Consider the following 17,205-nt stretch of genomic DNA (forward strand, 5'->3'; position numbering starts at 1 on the left):
AACTGGGGTGTGCCCTGGCACCCTGAGAGGACCTGAGGCCAGGTTCTCCCTCGGGATCCATGAGCGTCGCTGGTCGGTCCATTTCTGAAGCTGCGAGCTCCTCAAACAAGCCCCAGCACGGTGCCCCGAAAGCTGCTGCTGTAGAGTATGGATAAGGTCTTCTATCAAAACCCGTGACACTTGACAAGTCAGGCGGCGTTTTCCCCAGGTATTGCATAAGTCAAGAACTCCCTGTTCCCATCCAGTTCCCTCAAAAACAGAGCTCACCGTGCTCCCCCACTGCTTAAAAAAATCACGGCTGCTTCCCAGCTGCCTGCAGGCTTCTTGGCTTGATGGGTGAGGCCTTTGCAATCGGCTCCTGACTCTCCCACCCGTCTCCACCACCCCGTGGGTCTTGGTCGGTGAACTCCCCCCCTTTCCTGGAACCTTCAGGGCCTCACACAGCTTTATGCCTTTGTCCGCGCAGTCCTGTTGGTTTGACATGTCCCTTCTTTCCTCCTGGCTCCGGCAGATGCCTTTGAGCGAGTCCTTCAAGGGCCTGCTGAAATGCCACTTCCTTTCTTAAGCAGCAGGCAGAAGGAAGCTCGCGTCTTTGTGCCCCCATGGCACTTTAATACCAAACGGTGTTGCACCAAAAGGTACGCCTGGCTCCCCACTTACCTAGTGAGGCCGTGCGGCGTGGTGAGAAGATACCAGCTTGGAGCCAAACAGACCTGACCCAGCTGGGCCACCTACTGGCTGGGTGACATTACCCAGCCTATCGGAGTCTCTGTTTCCTCCTCGCAAATTGGAGTTGATAAGACCTCTGTTTCAGCGTAGCTGGGAGGAGTAGAGATCATGCATGGGAAGGACGCTCGATAAATGCTAGATCTCACTGTTATCCATCTGTCTCTATCACTCAGCTGCGAACACCTGGTGCTGAGAGCCCATGCCTTCCTCATCTCCACGAGGTCCATGCAGCCAAGCAGCCTAAGTGTATGATTTCAACTTGTCTTTAGGAGAAACCTGGGACGTAGGGGCTCTGGGAAGAAGACCCGGTAATCATTCCAATGCTAAGTGGCATGTCTTGGATTTGAAATCCAGTTGTTCTAACTCTGAATCCTACATTTTCCCAGAAAGAACGTCTTCTCGTTCACCTTGTGCTATTCTCCCCCTCATTCTCTCCATTTCAACCACCTGGCTTCTCACAGTTTCTTAAATTGGTCAAGCATGATCCCACCTCAGGGTCTTCCCTTTCTCTGAATCCCTGAAGGCCTGGCTCCCGTATTATGCTCAGTCTTTGCTCAAATGCTTCCTGGTAAAGGATTTCCCCATCTGTTATTCTCTGTTCCTACCCCCTACTTTACTTTTTGTCACAATTGTCGCTACTAGCGAGGTCCCGGACTCTGTTCTAGGCTCCTGGGGACAGAGTACTGAACGAGAACGACAGGGTTCATAGAACTGACATCTTAAGTGTGGGGAAAATAAATGATAAACAAGTGAATAAGCAGACAAGATACTTGTAGCTACTGAAAGGCTCATTCACCAGAGACATCCTGCTGTGATATATTGGCTTTCTGTTAAATAGCTCTTTTCAGTCTTCTTTAGAACTTTATGTTGAAGGCACTTGACAGTTATCTACAAAATGAAGAATGAATCTAAGAGGGAGCAACTAGTCTGTTACCAGAATAGGAAGGTAGTATAATGCAGTAAGAAAAAGAATATGCTTTGGAGACTGAAGGTCTGGGTTTCAATTCTGAGTTTACTACTTACTAACTGTGTGAACTTGGCAAAGCCACTGCTGTGTTCCAAACCTCAGTTTTATTATCTGTGAAGTGGAATGAACTTCTGTCTCAGTCTCATGGGGTGGTCTGTGACACGCAGGTGAGGCTCTCCCTATCAATATGCTTTGTAAACTTCAAGGATCACCTGGTTTCTGATAATTGTCTTAGTTGGCTCCTCCTGCCCATTCAATGCTTGTTCATGAAGCACCACTTTGAGTCTTGCACTATCCCTGACTGCTGTACCATGTCCCTGACACAGCTACCTTAGAGTAATTCTTTGTTGTGAGAGAAATGAAGCCTTCTAGAAAACCGAAAAACCATTTATGGCCCTGCTCAGCTTCATTATCTGAACAAGAGAAAGTCACTTCAAACTGGGGTTTCCATCTGTAAAAAGATCTGCCTCCAAGGATTGTGAGCTAAACTTGTAATGTGGAAATCCACAAGGCATCTGTCTTCGTGCCCTGGTCTCAAGTGAGTCAGATGAAGGAATGTAAGAGGCCCAGGAGTATCACTCACCACCGCCAATATATTCTCTTGAGCACTTAGCTCAAGTTTGATCCTTTCTCAAAGATCAGATATTTTTATGATCAAAAATGAGGCTTTGGGAGTACAAAATTATCCAAGCATGGATGGAGCTCTCCATTCCTCTGTCCCTTGCAGTCCCCAGAACACACTGCCAACATTGCAACATGGACCATAGTCTACTTGTATTAGCATTTTTGTTTCAAGCCTCAGATTTTGTATCTGTAGAGATATTGAAACATACCAAATAATATTGTTCCTACGTTTAATTTAGAACACGTCTCTGAAAGTCTTTGCATAGTACCTGGCACACAGTGGGAGCTTAATAATGTGTTTTGAGCAAAGCAATACATTCAACCACAAATAGTTATTGTGCACCAGGTACGTGGCACAGGGCCAGGCACAAGGTGGTGAACAGAAATGGCAGGATCCCTCGCTCATGGACTCATGGAATAGCATGTGCCTTACTTTCTGGAGGGTAACTGCAGGGCAGAAACCAGTCTTACTATCTTTTGTACAGCATCTTACTCCCGGAAGGTACAAGATAAATGTTTGTTGAATTTTGCTTTCTTCTATTATAATATTGCCTTATAGGGGGAAAATAAAGACAATGATTAGAAATTCTGCAGACATGTGGCCATATCTACTTATATGCTGTGCATTCTTTGACAACATGTGTGTCATTATTGTGATGTGTATTGAGGCCAGACTGCCAGAAAATTTTTATTCCAAGCTCTAGGTGAGAGTCAAAAGAAATAGAATAAGACGGGCTCCATTCCTCAGATGTTTAAGTTCTAAACTGAAGAACCTGCTATATATGACAAAGGTTGACAAAGAAATATGTGAAATAAATGAATGTAGCAAAAACAATAGTTATGTACCAGAGTTTTAGCAAAAGTTCTAATACAGGACAGACTGCTGCAATAGTGACACTGTGTTCTAGGGACTGCAAGGAACAGAGAAGGGGACAGCATTGTGTTATGACCTCAGTTTAAATGCTGGCCCTGCCTCTTACTAGCTGGATGACTTTGGACAAGTCACCTTATCTCTCTGAGAGTCAGTTTTCTTATCCCTAAATTGTGCATGTTAATAACATGTACTTCATAGGGTTGTTTTGAGGAATGAATGAATGAAATGCATTTTGTATAATGCCTGGCTCATAATAAGGGTGCGATATATGATAATCTTTATTATTATTAAGTCACACAATCTATAAATAAATAAGGGAGATGAACACAGTGCTTTATGAAAAATTCAATATGCATGTCATTTTGGTCAAGTAATTCTTGACCTCTGGAAAACCAAATAAATTATTTTAAAGTATATAAAGTTTATTTCTGGAGACCTAAATAGAGGACTTCCAATCATCTGCAGCAAGATGTCTTATGGGACATGAGATACAGATGCCAGTACTGAAAGTCCATACTGGGTGCCATATGTTCAAATGGACAATGATTAATTGGAAGACAGCCAGAGACAAGTGAACTGGATAACAAAGATGTGGGGACAATTTCCTCCAAGAAGAGAGCTGAAATAATTGGGGTACCTTGACCAGAAAGATGGAGACATGCTTGTTATCTTTCCATATCTGCCATGAGCAAGAGAGAATAAACTTACCCTGTGTTGCTCCAGGGAGCAGAGCTGGGTACCTGAGTGGCTACAGGTATAAACTTGGAGGGGGGAGGGGTGTCACAGAAACCAAAGTTAGCATCACCACTTACTAGCTGTGTGACTTGGACACTCTACTCAACTCTCTGAGCCTCAGTTTTCTCATCCATAAAGTGGATATAATAGTAATACCTACCTCCAAGGGGTGCCTTGGAATTAAGTGAACTAACACATGCAAAGCTCATAGGATAAAGCACAGAAAGTCCTCAATAAAAATATTAGCCAAACACGGGATATGTAGGAAGAATATGGGAGAATTTTTTCACACTGAGAACTGCCCAACCAAAGAGCTGCCAATCTGCAGAAATATTCAGCAGAAGTTGAGATTGTCATTTGCTCCAGATGCCATGAAGGAGACCTTTGGCCAGATGGAGTAGATAGTTTCCTTCACTCCAAATATTCTGAGGACTCCTTTGTCCTGCAATAACTTCTCAGGTGCCTGGAAATGGCAGGGATATCCTGCTCCCAATTTGATGTTTTATTTTGTAAACTGATGCTACAGAAGCAAAGTCCCACTGGATTTAAACTCAATTCTGCTGGTTCAGAACAGAATCTCTTAGTTTGAGTCAGGTGGGATTTAAGTAATTACAAAAAACATGCACTTTTTATTTTGTAATCATAAAGCAGCTTTGTTTTTTTGTCTCCCACTGTCCCTTTAAATTTTTTTGTGAGTCTGAAACTTCCTGTGGCTCTGAGTGAAAACTCATGCAATTCCATGACTTGTCTGATCATTCAGGTGTGATGAGATATCTCAATATTGAAATTAAATTGTTCAGTTGTAATAATTTAAACTCTGAACTTCCTTTTAAGTCAAAACTTCTCTCCTTGACTTGCCTACATGGAAGACATGGGGGAAAGCGTTACTTAGTGAGATTTCTTTTTCTCTCTTTCTCTTCGTGGCACTTCCAACCCTTCTCCCCCCTTCTTATAACCTTGGCATCATCTGTTTCCAGTGTTGGGGTTGGGAAGTGTGGAGAGAGGCACAGACGTGAACTCTTGTGAGCCATTGTGGCACTCTCGTGGCCCACCGGAGTTTACAACCAGCTTTTCTCTGAAATGTTGTCATGAGTTCTTCAGAGAGTGCCCCACAACCCCCTGGGGATTCTCACCTGCAAGAAGAGGCACTTCCAAGGACTCCGGCCGTAATAGATCTGATCCTGGTACACACAAATGAGTGAAGGAAAGGTTTTTTCTCTTAGTTGCCTGTTTCCGATGACAGGGGAGCACATGTGCAAGAGTCTGTGCACATGTATGTATGAGTTTAAATAGATGTATCTCTACCTAGGAAGACCAGGGGCTGGCCTGGAACAGGAGCCCTTGCTATTGGTGGTATGGTTTAGCTGGAGTAGGGGCTGCAAACTTCACTAGATTCCATTCCAAATTAGCCACGCTGTTGCCAGGGGAAATGTGTGAGGGCTTGAAGGGGCTAGAAGATCAGAGGGGAGACATTCTGAGAAGTCCTTAAAAGGATCCTGTAGTTTTTTTAGCCAGATGTCCTTTTGCATGCAATGGGATTCAAATGCCCATCCCGTGCTGCCCCATCTTTGAGAACATTACAAGACATTTGCTTCTGCATGGTAAATCCAGTATCTGGAAAGGGAAGCATTTTAATGTTTTAACTTCCTCTATTCCTCAAAGATACCTCAGACTTCTACATCCTCCTAGCAAGCTTAGCCTCCCCATTCAGGATTTCCCTCTCTACTTATTTACAATTTTGGAAGCAGCTTTTAAAAAAACAATTTGTTGGGATGTCTAATACAAAACAAAAAATCCAGCATTTCTCCCTCCATATGCATTTGTTCTTTTTTCCTTTTGTATAGCTTATTCAGGAGGGCTTCTTTTTACAACATGCAACCTAAGGTGTTAACTAAGGATCTTTTCCTCAGTTCTTTGAATCATGAGGAGTCATATTACTTAATCTATCTCAGCCTTGATTGCTTTCTAGGAAAAATAGGAATTAAAATCCTTACTTCGGAGGATTGTTTTGAGGATTCATGGCATAACATATATGAAGGGCCTGCCATGTTAAAAATGGGTGTTCAGTAAATGCTAGTTCCCGTATTATTTTATTCTGCTTTAACACCAATATGCGTTTCTAAAAATCATCACACAATGCAAAATCGCACAATAAAAACATAAGGTTTACTGGAAAAATGGACTTAGAGGCACAACACCCAAACAACTTTGTCAGTGACACATAAAAAAGAAAAAGATTGGAGTCTAATAAAATGATAGTTTTACACGTTAAATGGTTAAATGGTCTCATGTGTTAATGCATATCATATAATAAACATGACACTTTAGCTTAGAAAAGACCTGAAGTTTGCTGGTGGCAGTGGCTGGTAAAAGGGGTGCAGTTTGAATTATTGTGAAGTGGTGGAAGGAAGGTTATCTGTGTGTGTGTGGCACAAAACACAGGCAGTAAATGAGGAAGACGTCTGAGCTGTGAACATGTGTGCGTTTTTCATAATCCAATGGGACTCAGTCAACTGGATGTGGTATTCTGTGTTCACTTCATGTTTCTCACAGAAGAAATAGAGCTGACAAACACAAACTTTGCGCTATGCTCAAATTGCTCCCTTATGTAACACTTGTGTTGGAACAAATTTGCGTTTTCAAGATGAGTGTTATACTAGAATGGATTGTATTTTGCTAATGTTGAATGAATGGATGAATGAATGTGTGAATAAATAGATAGTACGGAAATGGAATAAGTGCTGTGTTACATTGTGGGGAGTACATGTATAAATTTTACGGGAATAAAAAACCAAAACCACAGTGTTTTGGATTTTAAAGTACTCCATGTTTACTATAGAACTTTTGATTTCTCCAACTGCAGTAGCTTTTGGTCTGTGCTTCAAAGAGCTCCTTCAGGGATTGCTAGAAAGGGGGATAAGAGCTGCACGTTTCTCTGCCCTCCTTCTCCACTTCACCAGAACCCCCATGGTTTTCTCTGCTTTCCCTTTTGTTTCCATATGAAGTAAGGGTTCTCCAGCTAACTTACAGGTTTGATGCCACCACAGCGCTGCAGTAGACCAAATTTGGGCCACATCTCAGGAACATGTCTTCTTTGCAAAGAAAGATGGCCCTCAGTTGGTAGTATTGGGCTACAAATACTCTGGAATTAGTAGAATTTGACTAAGAAATATTCAAATTGGGCTTCAGATGATCAGTTTGCCCCCAAATTACTTAGCCAATTCTCATCAGCAAGGTTGTACATGGAGCTTCACGTAAAATCCAATTCCAAACCTGGGCAGGACTCAGATGAACATTGATGAGCATTTAAATCTAATGCATTATGACGTCCCCATCTTTTCACCAACACCAACAGCAATTCTGTGACTTTTTTTTTTTTAGAGAGCTGGATTGAAAGATGTCTCAACGAAAGTGAAAACAAACGTTATTCCAGCCACACATCTCTGGGGAATGTTTCTAATGATGAAAGTAAGTGCTTGAAACTCATTCTTCCATGAAACTTAAACATAGGAATAATGCCTCTTGGAGTGCTTAGGCGAGGCAAGTTACCTGGAAGGAGAAACTCTCGAGTCATTAATGAAATACTCCAGGCCCTCCCTGTAATACTCCTCAATGGAGAGTGGAGTTCAGTTAGGTAGACATGGAAACCCAGACCATGGCAACAACTTGGTGTGAACAGACTCATCTTCTTCAGTGGACTTGCTAGCCTGAGTCCCCAAAGGCCCCATTCTAGTGAGGCTTTACTTGGGCAAGTACGAATCCTGAACCGGGAAGGCTATTCTTGAGGTCACTGTAGATGTGGGTTTAAAGTAGCTGTGTTGCAGGATTGTTGTTTTACAATCACAAATGTCCTTGCTTTGGGAAAGTAAACATTTCTTCCAGATCTTGGGCTGGAGAACTGGAGTTAACTGGAGATACAAACTGCCGTGTCTTGTCAGACTGGGGCTTCTGGGTGCCTTATTTTTGAGAGGGGAAGACGACTTGAGACTTGTATTTTCCCCCTTAAACACTTTTAAAAAGGCACAACTTATTATAAATGTCATTTCTAGCAAGGTCAACTCGCCAGAAGTGTCCCTCTCCTTGGGTTGGTAAAATGTCTCTCCTTAGTTCAGTTGTTTCAAAGGGATGACCTGACCTGTTCCATACTCCCCTACTGTGTTTGTTAGAAACGCTAAACAGCTTCCTTCCAGTCACTTCTGGCGTTATCATTCTATTGTCATTTACATATGCAAATCTTAAGTGAATAGTTTGATGGATTTATTTTACATATCGTATCACTTGTGTAGCCACCACCCAGATGAAGAAGATATGGAATATTTCTAGCTCCTTCCTGAAAGTAACCACTATCCTGACTTTTATCACTATAGTGTGGTTTTGCGTGTTTTTGAAACTTCATGTAAATGGAATCATAGAGTATGTCTTGTTTCGTGTCTGGCTCTTTTTTCATTCGACACAATGTCTATGCAACTCTTCCTGTTGTTGTGTATAACAGTAGTTCTTTCATTTTATTGCTGTATAGTATTCCATTTTATGAATATACTACAATTTACTCATCCATTCAAAAGTTGGTGGACATTTAGGTTCTTTCAGTTTTTTAAATATTAAGAATAAAGTTGTTCTGAATATTCTTGTACATGTCTTTTGGTAGGACATAAGAACTCGTTTCTGGTTGGGTATATTCCAGGAGTAGAATTACTAGATCATAGAGGTATATGTTTATTTAGATATTACCAAACAGTTTTCCAAAGTGGTTGTAGCAACTTATTCTCCCACAAACAACTTATAAAGTTCTATTTGTTTTACTTCCTTCCTCACATTTTTTATTTCCATGATGATTAATGGTATGTAGCCTCTTATATGCTTATTGGACATTTGGATATCCTCTTTTGTGAAATAACGCCGTTCAAGTCTTTTGCCTGTGTTTTTTTTATTTTATTTATTGTGTTTTTGCCTTTTCCTAAATGATATTTATAAGTTGTTTGTATATTCTGAATAGGACATGTTTGTCAGATATAAATATTGTAAATATCTTTTTGGAGTCTGTGGTTGCCTTTTTTACTCTCTTAATGGAATCTTTTGATGAACAGCAGTTAATAAAGTCCAATTTATCAATGTTTTTCTTTTTTAGTTAGTGATCTTTGTGTCTCCTTAAGAGTCTTCGCCTTCCTCAAGGCCATGTTTTCTTCTTGGAGTTTTATTATTTTTTCACCTTTATGTCAACATCCCATCTAGGATACTCATGTAGGGTATAAGGGAGGAGTCAAGGTTCTTTTTTCTTCTTAATTTTCAATGAGTAGAGCATCATTTGTTGAAAGGTCATTCTTTGCTCCACTGAATTCCAGTGACGCCTTTGTCCAGGGAAGGTCATCTGTGTGGATCTATGTCTGGGATCTTTATTCTGAACCATTGATCTACTTATCTATCTTTGGGCCAATACCACAGTATTAATTATCGTACCTTCATAATAAGTTGTGATATCTGGTGGTATAAGTCCCCTTGTTCTTTTTTTTTACATGGGCAGGCACCGGGAATCAAACCTGGGTCCTCTGGTAAGGCAGGCAAGCGTTCTTGCCACTGAGCCACCATGGCCTGCCCAGTCCCCTTGTTCTTCTTCAACCTTGTCTTGACTAGCCTAAGTTCTTGACATAGATGTGAGAACCAGCTTGTCACTTTTTACCAAAAACAAACGTCTAAGATTTTGATCAGAATTGCAATGAATTGAAAGAAAACTTGAGGAAGAATAACATCTTAACATCAAATTTCCTGTCTAGTATATGGCATTACAACTCCATAAATTTATATTGTCTTTAATTTCTTTCAACTGTGTTTTGTAGTTTTCAGTATAGAGATTTTATACCTCTTTTATTAGATTTATTACTAGGTAATGATATTTTCCGGTGTTGTTGTTGTTAAGTATTATTACTTTTTTCTAATTGTTAGTTCCTAGAATGTGAAAATACAATTGATTTTTTTTAATATAATGAATTTTTATCAATCGCCTTGCTAAATTTGCTTGTTAATTATGAGTTTTTATCTTTAAAACTTTCTATTTACAACATGTTACTTGAGAATAATGATAATATTATATTTTCCTTTATAGTCTGTATATTCTTATTTCTTTTCTGTACCTTCAAGTACCAACTGGAATCTCTAGTGCAATAATGAGTTGAAGTGGTGATAGGGTCATCCTTACCTTCTTCCCCACCTAAGATAGGAAAGTGCTTATTTTAACATTTCACTATTAAATATGATGCTTGTTGTGGATTTTTTTTTTTTTTTTGGTAGATATTCTTTATCAGATGAGAGAAATCTCCATCATTGCTGACAGATTTTTCTTGAATGGGTGTTGTATTTTATCAACTTATTTTTCTGCTTCTATGGAAATGGTCATGTTTTTCTCCTTTATTCTGTTAATGTTGTAAATTGTATTGATTGTGCTTTGAATGATAAACCAAACTTGCACTCCCGGAATAAATCAGACTTGATCAGAAGTATCATCTTTTTTATGTAGTTCTGAATTAGGTTGACTGCTATTTTGTTAAGGATCCTGGCATCTATGTTCATGAGATTTATTGGCCTATAATTTTCCTTTCTTGAAATGTCCTTCTCAGGTTTTCATGTCAAGATTTTGCTGGCTTCATAGAAAGTTGTAGGAAGTTCCCTTTTCTCTGTTTTCATGAGGATTTTGTTTAAAATTGCTATTATTTCTTTTGTAAATATTTGAAAAATTCAACAGTAATGTCTGCTGGGTTTGGAGTTTTCTTTGAGGATTTTAAATGATGGATTAAATTTTTAAACAGCTATAAAATTTTCTATATGTTTCTATTTCTTCTTTTCAGTAAATTTTTCTTTTCAAGGAATCCATTTATCTAAATTTTCATATTTATTTACATGATGTTCAGAATTTCTTTTTACTACATTTGTCATTTTTTAGCATCTATAATAATGCCCCCCCTTTCATTACTGATATTGGCAATTTATGTTTTCTTTGTTTTTCTTTATTAATCTTGCTAGAGGCAATTTTATTGGTCTTTGCAAAACTTCAATTTTTGGCTTTATTGATTTTCTCAATTTACATCCTTTTTTCTATTTCATTGATTTCTGCTCTTATCTTAACTATCCCCTTCCTTCTATCTTCTTTGACTTTAATTTGCTGTGTTTTTCTTGCTTTCTGAGATAGACACTAGTATCATGATTTTCAGCCTTTCTTCTTTCCTAAGATAGGAATTTAAAGATAGAAAACTTTCTCTTTAAGCACTGCTTAGTTGTATCCCATAATTTTTCTGTTACACTTTCATTATCATAAAGTTAAACATTTTCTAATTTCTATTGTGATTTCTTTGACTCATGACTTAATTGGAAATCTGCTGCTTAATTTCCAAACATCTGGGAATTTTCTACTTGTCTTTCTGTTATTGATCTTTATTTTAATTACACTGTAACCAGAGAACATATTCTGTATGATTTCAATATTTGAAATCTGTTGAGGCTTGCTTTTTGACTTAACAAATGGTCTTTTTGGCAATCGTTCATGTGTACTTAAAAAGAATGTGTATTCTGCAGTTATTAGATGGAGTGTTCTATACATATCAGTTGAGTCAGATTAGTCAGTCACATTATTCAATGTTCCATAGCTTACAAATTTTTATTGTTGCTTCTTCTTACAGTTACTGTGAGATGTATATTCATATCCACAGCTCTCATTGTGGTTATATCTGTCTATCCAGTTTTGTTAATTTTTGTTTTATATATTTTTAAATATTAGGTATGTGGAAATTTAAGATTGTTATATCCTTTTGTCAAGATTATACTTTAATTGACATTAAATGTTCTTTTTTGTTTATAGTAATAATTCTTACCTTAAAGTCTATTTTATCTGTATAACTATACCAGTTTTCTTTTTTTTGGCATAGGCAGGCACCAGAAATCAAACCCGGGTCTCCGGCATGGCAGGTGTGAACTCTGCCTGCTGAGCCACCATGGCCTGACCTATCAGCTTATATTTTTAAACAAAATTTTATATATACATATATTTAGAGTTAATAAGTATATATGGCTGTCATTTATTACCTGTAGTAAGATACACTTTGTTTCCATTATCTCATTCAATTTTCACAATAGTTCCTATTACCATGAGCTGTATTTTACATAGGTAGAAACTGAGGCTCAAAGGGTTAAGTAATTGCCCAAAGTTACTCAGTTTGTAAACAATGGAGCTGGGATTTAAATCCAGACCTGTCTGCCTGCCTTTGAACACTAGTTCTTAGCCTTTGTGCTATTTGGCCTCTCATGCAGTAATAAACCCTCATGCTCTAAAGACTTGCCACTGGGTATTTCATAATCTGTTCATAGAAACATCAAGAATAGAGGAAAGAGGGCCCATCATCTCTCAGTGACCGAGCTGGTGTGTCAATACCTGCCTACACCTTGGCACCTCTTCTACTAGACTGAAAGCCCCATGAGGGCAGATTCACTGTTATGACCCAAGGTTCTGACACATATTAGGGAGCTCAGAATATGGTTCAAATTTTTAAAAATAATTAAGGACATATTTATACCATGTTATGAGAAAAAAAAACTCAAATTAATGTGTTAAGACTTTTTGTATAGTTAGAGACAGAAACCTGACAGTGATTTTAATAATGTATGATAATATATTTATTTTCTTCACCAAAATAAGGAGGAATGAGGTTCTGAGACATGTTCAGAAGCTTGACAGCATCATTAGGACCCAGACTTGCTGTGTCTTTCTGCTAAGTCCTAAAAAATTGTTGGGCTCTTTGTCCTCATATTAATACTTAATGGTAAAAAATACCTGCTCCAGAACAGGCATTAGGATTGTTTTGGTTTGCTAAAGCTGCTGGAATGCAATATACCAGAAATGGAATGGCTTTTATAAAGGGAATTTATTAAGTTACAAGTTTCTAGTCATAAAGTCATAAAAAAACGTCCAAACTAAGGCATCCAGGTAAAGAGACCTTGACTCAAGAAAAGCCGATGGTTCCAGAACTCCTCTGTCAGCTAGGAAGGCATGTGGCTGGCAGCTACTGGCCCTTTGGCTTTTGCTTTCAAACAGCTTCCCCGGGGCCATTTCTCTTCTGCATCTCCAAATGTCTGGATCTCCTGTTGGCTTTGTCAGCTCTGTCACTTCTGTTCTTCAAGTGTCTGCATCTAAGGATTCTCCAAAATGATTCCCCTTTTAGAGGACTCCAGTAAACTAATCAAGACCCACCTTGAATGGGTGGGGTCACAACTCCATGTAACCAAAAGGCCACACTCACAATTGGGAGAGCCCCATCTCCACAGAGATAATTTAATCAAAGGGTTTCCACACTACAATATTGTATCATGATTAAAGGACATGAATTTTCTGGGGTACACAACACTTTCAAACTGGCACATCCAGGTCTTCTGATTTCTGTTTAGTAATCTTTTTCTTTTTTTTTTTTTTTAATATTTTTATTGACAAATCTTCACACACATCCAGTGCATACATGGTATACAATCAGTGGTTCACAATAGCATCACACAGTTGTGCACTCACTACCATAATCACCCCCAGAATACTTTCATCACTCCAGGAAAAGAAATAAACAAACAAAAAACTCACACATACCACACACCCCACTCCTTCTTCCCAATGACCCCTGGCATTTACATCTCCCCAATTTATTTTACCCCCCATTTCCCCTATTACATATTCACTTTTCATCCACATTTTTTTACTCATCTGTCCATACCGGACAAAAGGAATATCAGACACAAGCTTCTACAACCATACAGTCACACTGCAAAAGCCATACTGTCATACAATCATTTTTAAGAATCAAGGCCACTGGAAACACAGCCCACCAGTCACAGGCACTTCCCTCCAGCCACCCCAACACACCACAAACCAAAAAGGGAAATCTGCATAATGCATAAGAACAACCTTCAGAACAAACTCTCGATTCCGACTGAAATCTCTCATTCACTGAAAATTTACCTTATCCCATTTCTCTCTTACCTCCCCAGTCAAGAAATCTCTCCCAATCCTTAGTGAATCCTGGGAATTCTGTCTCATGTTGCCAGGGGGATTCACACCCCTGGGAGTCATGCTGCATGTAGTGAGGAGGGCATTGTGTTCACCTGTTGAGCCAGCCCAGAGAGAGGGGCCACATCTAAGCAACAAAAGAAGCTCCCTGTGGGCAATTCTCAGGCACAATTTTAAGTAGGCTTAGCCTGTCCTTTGCAGGAATAAGTTTCATAAAGGTGAATCCCGAGATTACTGATCTTCTTGGTATGCCCTTTTTTAGCAGCCCATAAAAAATTGATTTAATTCATTTGCTAGAGTGTCGTTGGGCATGAGGAAATGGGACATGGGACTGACACCTTTTGATGGAGCACATTTGGGAAGAAAACCCTGGACCAGAGGGTCAAATCCAAAGACCTGATGGATGAAGAGTTTGAACAAGAGTGGATGGATTATTAGCCATCATTCAAGGCTCATAAATGATCATTTCCAACACGGACAAATTGCATATTATCCCTGGCAGATGTCAGTAGATATTTATGTTTCTCACGACATGGTCACTAACAAAGAGAAAGGTAATCACTGCAAAAGCTTTAGAAGGCCTGTGACCGGTTGGAGCATCATATTGAGAGAGGAGATCTCAGCAGTGTGGAGTGAACAGAGTTGTACAGGCAGAACAGAGGTTCCTGAAGAAGTTGGAACCAGAAGAGTCACTAAATACTTACTACATGCAAGACTCTATGGAAAGCTGAAAATTATACAAGGAATGGGAAAGAGCAGAGAGCCAAAATTAAAATATATTCAACATCAGGCAAAATGCTAGTCATAATCACAGCCACTGTTTCCTTTAACTTTCTGGGAGGGAGGCATTTTTTAATCCACAGTTTATAGATGAGGAAAGTGAGATTTAGAGGTTATGTGACATATCTAATGTCATAGCTAGTAAGTGGTAGAGTTAACATTGAAACTTAAAGCTGTCTGATTTTAAAGCTGGCTCTTTTTCCACTGCATAAATTTTCTCTCTATTGGGTCCCTGCATTTAAGGAATTTTTAATCTAGAAGAGAAGTTAAAGCACATGCTTGAACATTAGTAATCCAGTGGCATATATGATCAATTTCATTTGAATTGTGCAAAGCCATCTAAGATCTTGCCATACCAGCATGGACGTCACTGGATGTTTGTTAGAAATGCAGAATCCTTGGCCCCATCCCAGACCTGCTGAAACACTGCCTCCATTTTAACAGAACCCCCAGGTGGTTAGTATGCATTTTTAAATTTGAGATCCTTGTGCCAAGACAGCAGAGGTGGGAGATGTCCCAAGTTTGGAAGAGGTGCTAAAGAAACTTTGAACTTGGAGTGTTCTCCATATGCCTTGACCAGAGAGATTGAAGAATCATGGGAAACAGGGCTGGGAAGTGACTTTGAGGGGTCTGAATTCCAAACAAGGTGGAGGATCTGGGTAAAGGAATGACAAATCAAAGTGACCCTTTCAGAAGATTAATGTGCAGTTTCTGTGCAAGTAGATTAGAGCTAGGAGGACACTTAGGTGTATTTTAGTTTCCTGGGCTGCTTAGGCTAATACCATGAAATGGGCTGAATTAAACAATGGGAATGTATTTGCTTATGGTTTTGAGGCTCAAAGGAAGTACAGATCCAGGCATCATAAAGGCAATGCTTTCTTCCTGAAGACTTACCTTCTGGGGCTGGCTACTGGAGATCCTTGGTCCCTAGCTTATCACATGGGCAAGGCACACAGTGGCATCCCCTGGTCTTTTCCTAGTTCTGTTGACATTCATCCTCTCCTATGACTATCTCTCTCTGTGTCTGAATTTCATTCCACTTATAAAGGACTCCAGTAATAGGATTAAGACCCATCATGTTGAATTGGTCTACATCTTAACTGAAGTAACCCATTAAAAGGTCCTACTTACAATGGGTTCACACCCAGAGGAATGGATTAAGTTTAAGAACATGTTTTTCTGGGGCACATAGAGCTCCAAACCACCACAGGGGGCTTTGGTATGGTCCAGGTTTGAGGTGATGAAGTTGTGGGACAGGGTGGTGCTAGGAGAATAGAAGGAATAGGAGGGATGGGAGTGATAGGATTCCTTGGGATTCTGTTTCCATCCTTGGGAAACAGACCAAGTTAAATGTAACCTGGATGTGCCTAAGGCCTCTACTCTTGGGGCCAGCATATTCTTAATATCTAAATTAAAGGATTCCAGCCTCCAGCTTCTATTCTAGGTGGGAGTCTAAAGTCTTCTCTTTAAATTCTAGAGATACGATGAAGATTGTGTGAGTGTGTGTGTGTGTGTGTGTGTGTGTGTGGATGCACGCACGCCTGCTGCAATGTGTGGGATGAGATGCAGGGTGGTGAGGGGGTGTCTTTGTCTCCTGAGACAGTTCATATCCATGCTGTTCTCTGCTCTTTCACAGTTTCTAACAATTATCATTCTCTTGCTTTACCATTTAGGTTCACTCCAAATGTTCTCTTCTTCCATTACCTGCCCTAAGCCTTCACCAACTCATGGCTGTTACTGACTTTATGGTAGTAACAGCGGATATCTATAGAATAAGGAAGAGAACATTTTTTAACTCAGTGTTAGAATAGCATAGGGCTCACAGTGGATCACAACTTAATGTGACTCATCATCATATTAAAATAGTGACATACTTCAAGGTTATATAAATGGAATTTATGATCTCTCTCATTCCAGTCAGTATGTCTTAGTTTATTACACAATTTGGAATCTTAAATCTTAATAAAAAGGGGTTGCAGAGCAAAGGAAAAGAGATTAAGCTTTATTTGTGATTCTTTACCAAAAAAAAAACAAAACAAAAAAGAACTACTTTTATCTACTGGGGAGAAGAGAAGGCTGTGTATGGTATGGTAAGATGGAAAGTCTCTCAGGAGAGAGAAGTTCAGGGTGGTGAGAAGCTGTTTTACATTTTTGTCACGGTGTGGACAAAGCTCCCCAGCCACAGCAGGAAAGCATCCAGATGGCCTCTAGAGCAAGGGCAAGACTCACAGAGTGGGAAGTCTAGGAGAGGGTGCTACAGGACAGTCCTTCCGTGATGCTTCTGAATAATTGAATTGTTCTTGTGCGATGGCTGTGGCACTGAAATGCAGGCGTGCTAATTGGCTGATGAGACTCCAGTGTTCAGATTATGAGTTAAGACAAATCTTCTAGACTCCAATCCTTCCTCAGCCTCTGTATCCATTCTGTCATCAAGGCTGCCCGTTCTGCCTCTTGAGTGCCTGT

At 39.7% G+C, this 17,205-nt stretch overlaps 1 protein-coding gene across 1 annotated transcript in view; it reads left to right on the forward strand.

The window, feature by feature from the left end:
- RFX4 (regulatory factor X4) overlaps nucleotides 1-17,205 on the forward strand; it is a 141,858-nt gene that overhangs the window by 180 nt on the left and 124,473 nt on the right. The window contains exon 2 of the mRNA XM_077168613.1: nucleotides 7,311-7,397. Coding sequence (XP_077024728.1) covers nucleotides 7,311-7,397 — 87 coding nt within the window. The remainder of the gene's footprint in view (nucleotides 1-7,310; nucleotides 7,398-17,205) is intronic.

Source organism: Tamandua tetradactyla, chromosome 7 (genome assembly GCF_023851605.1).
Source record: "Tamandua tetradactyla isolate mTamTet1 chromosome 7, mTamTet1.pri, whole genome shotgun sequence".
Taxonomy (NCBI): Eukaryota; Metazoa; Chordata; class Mammalia; order Pilosa; family Myrmecophagidae; genus Tamandua; species Tamandua tetradactyla.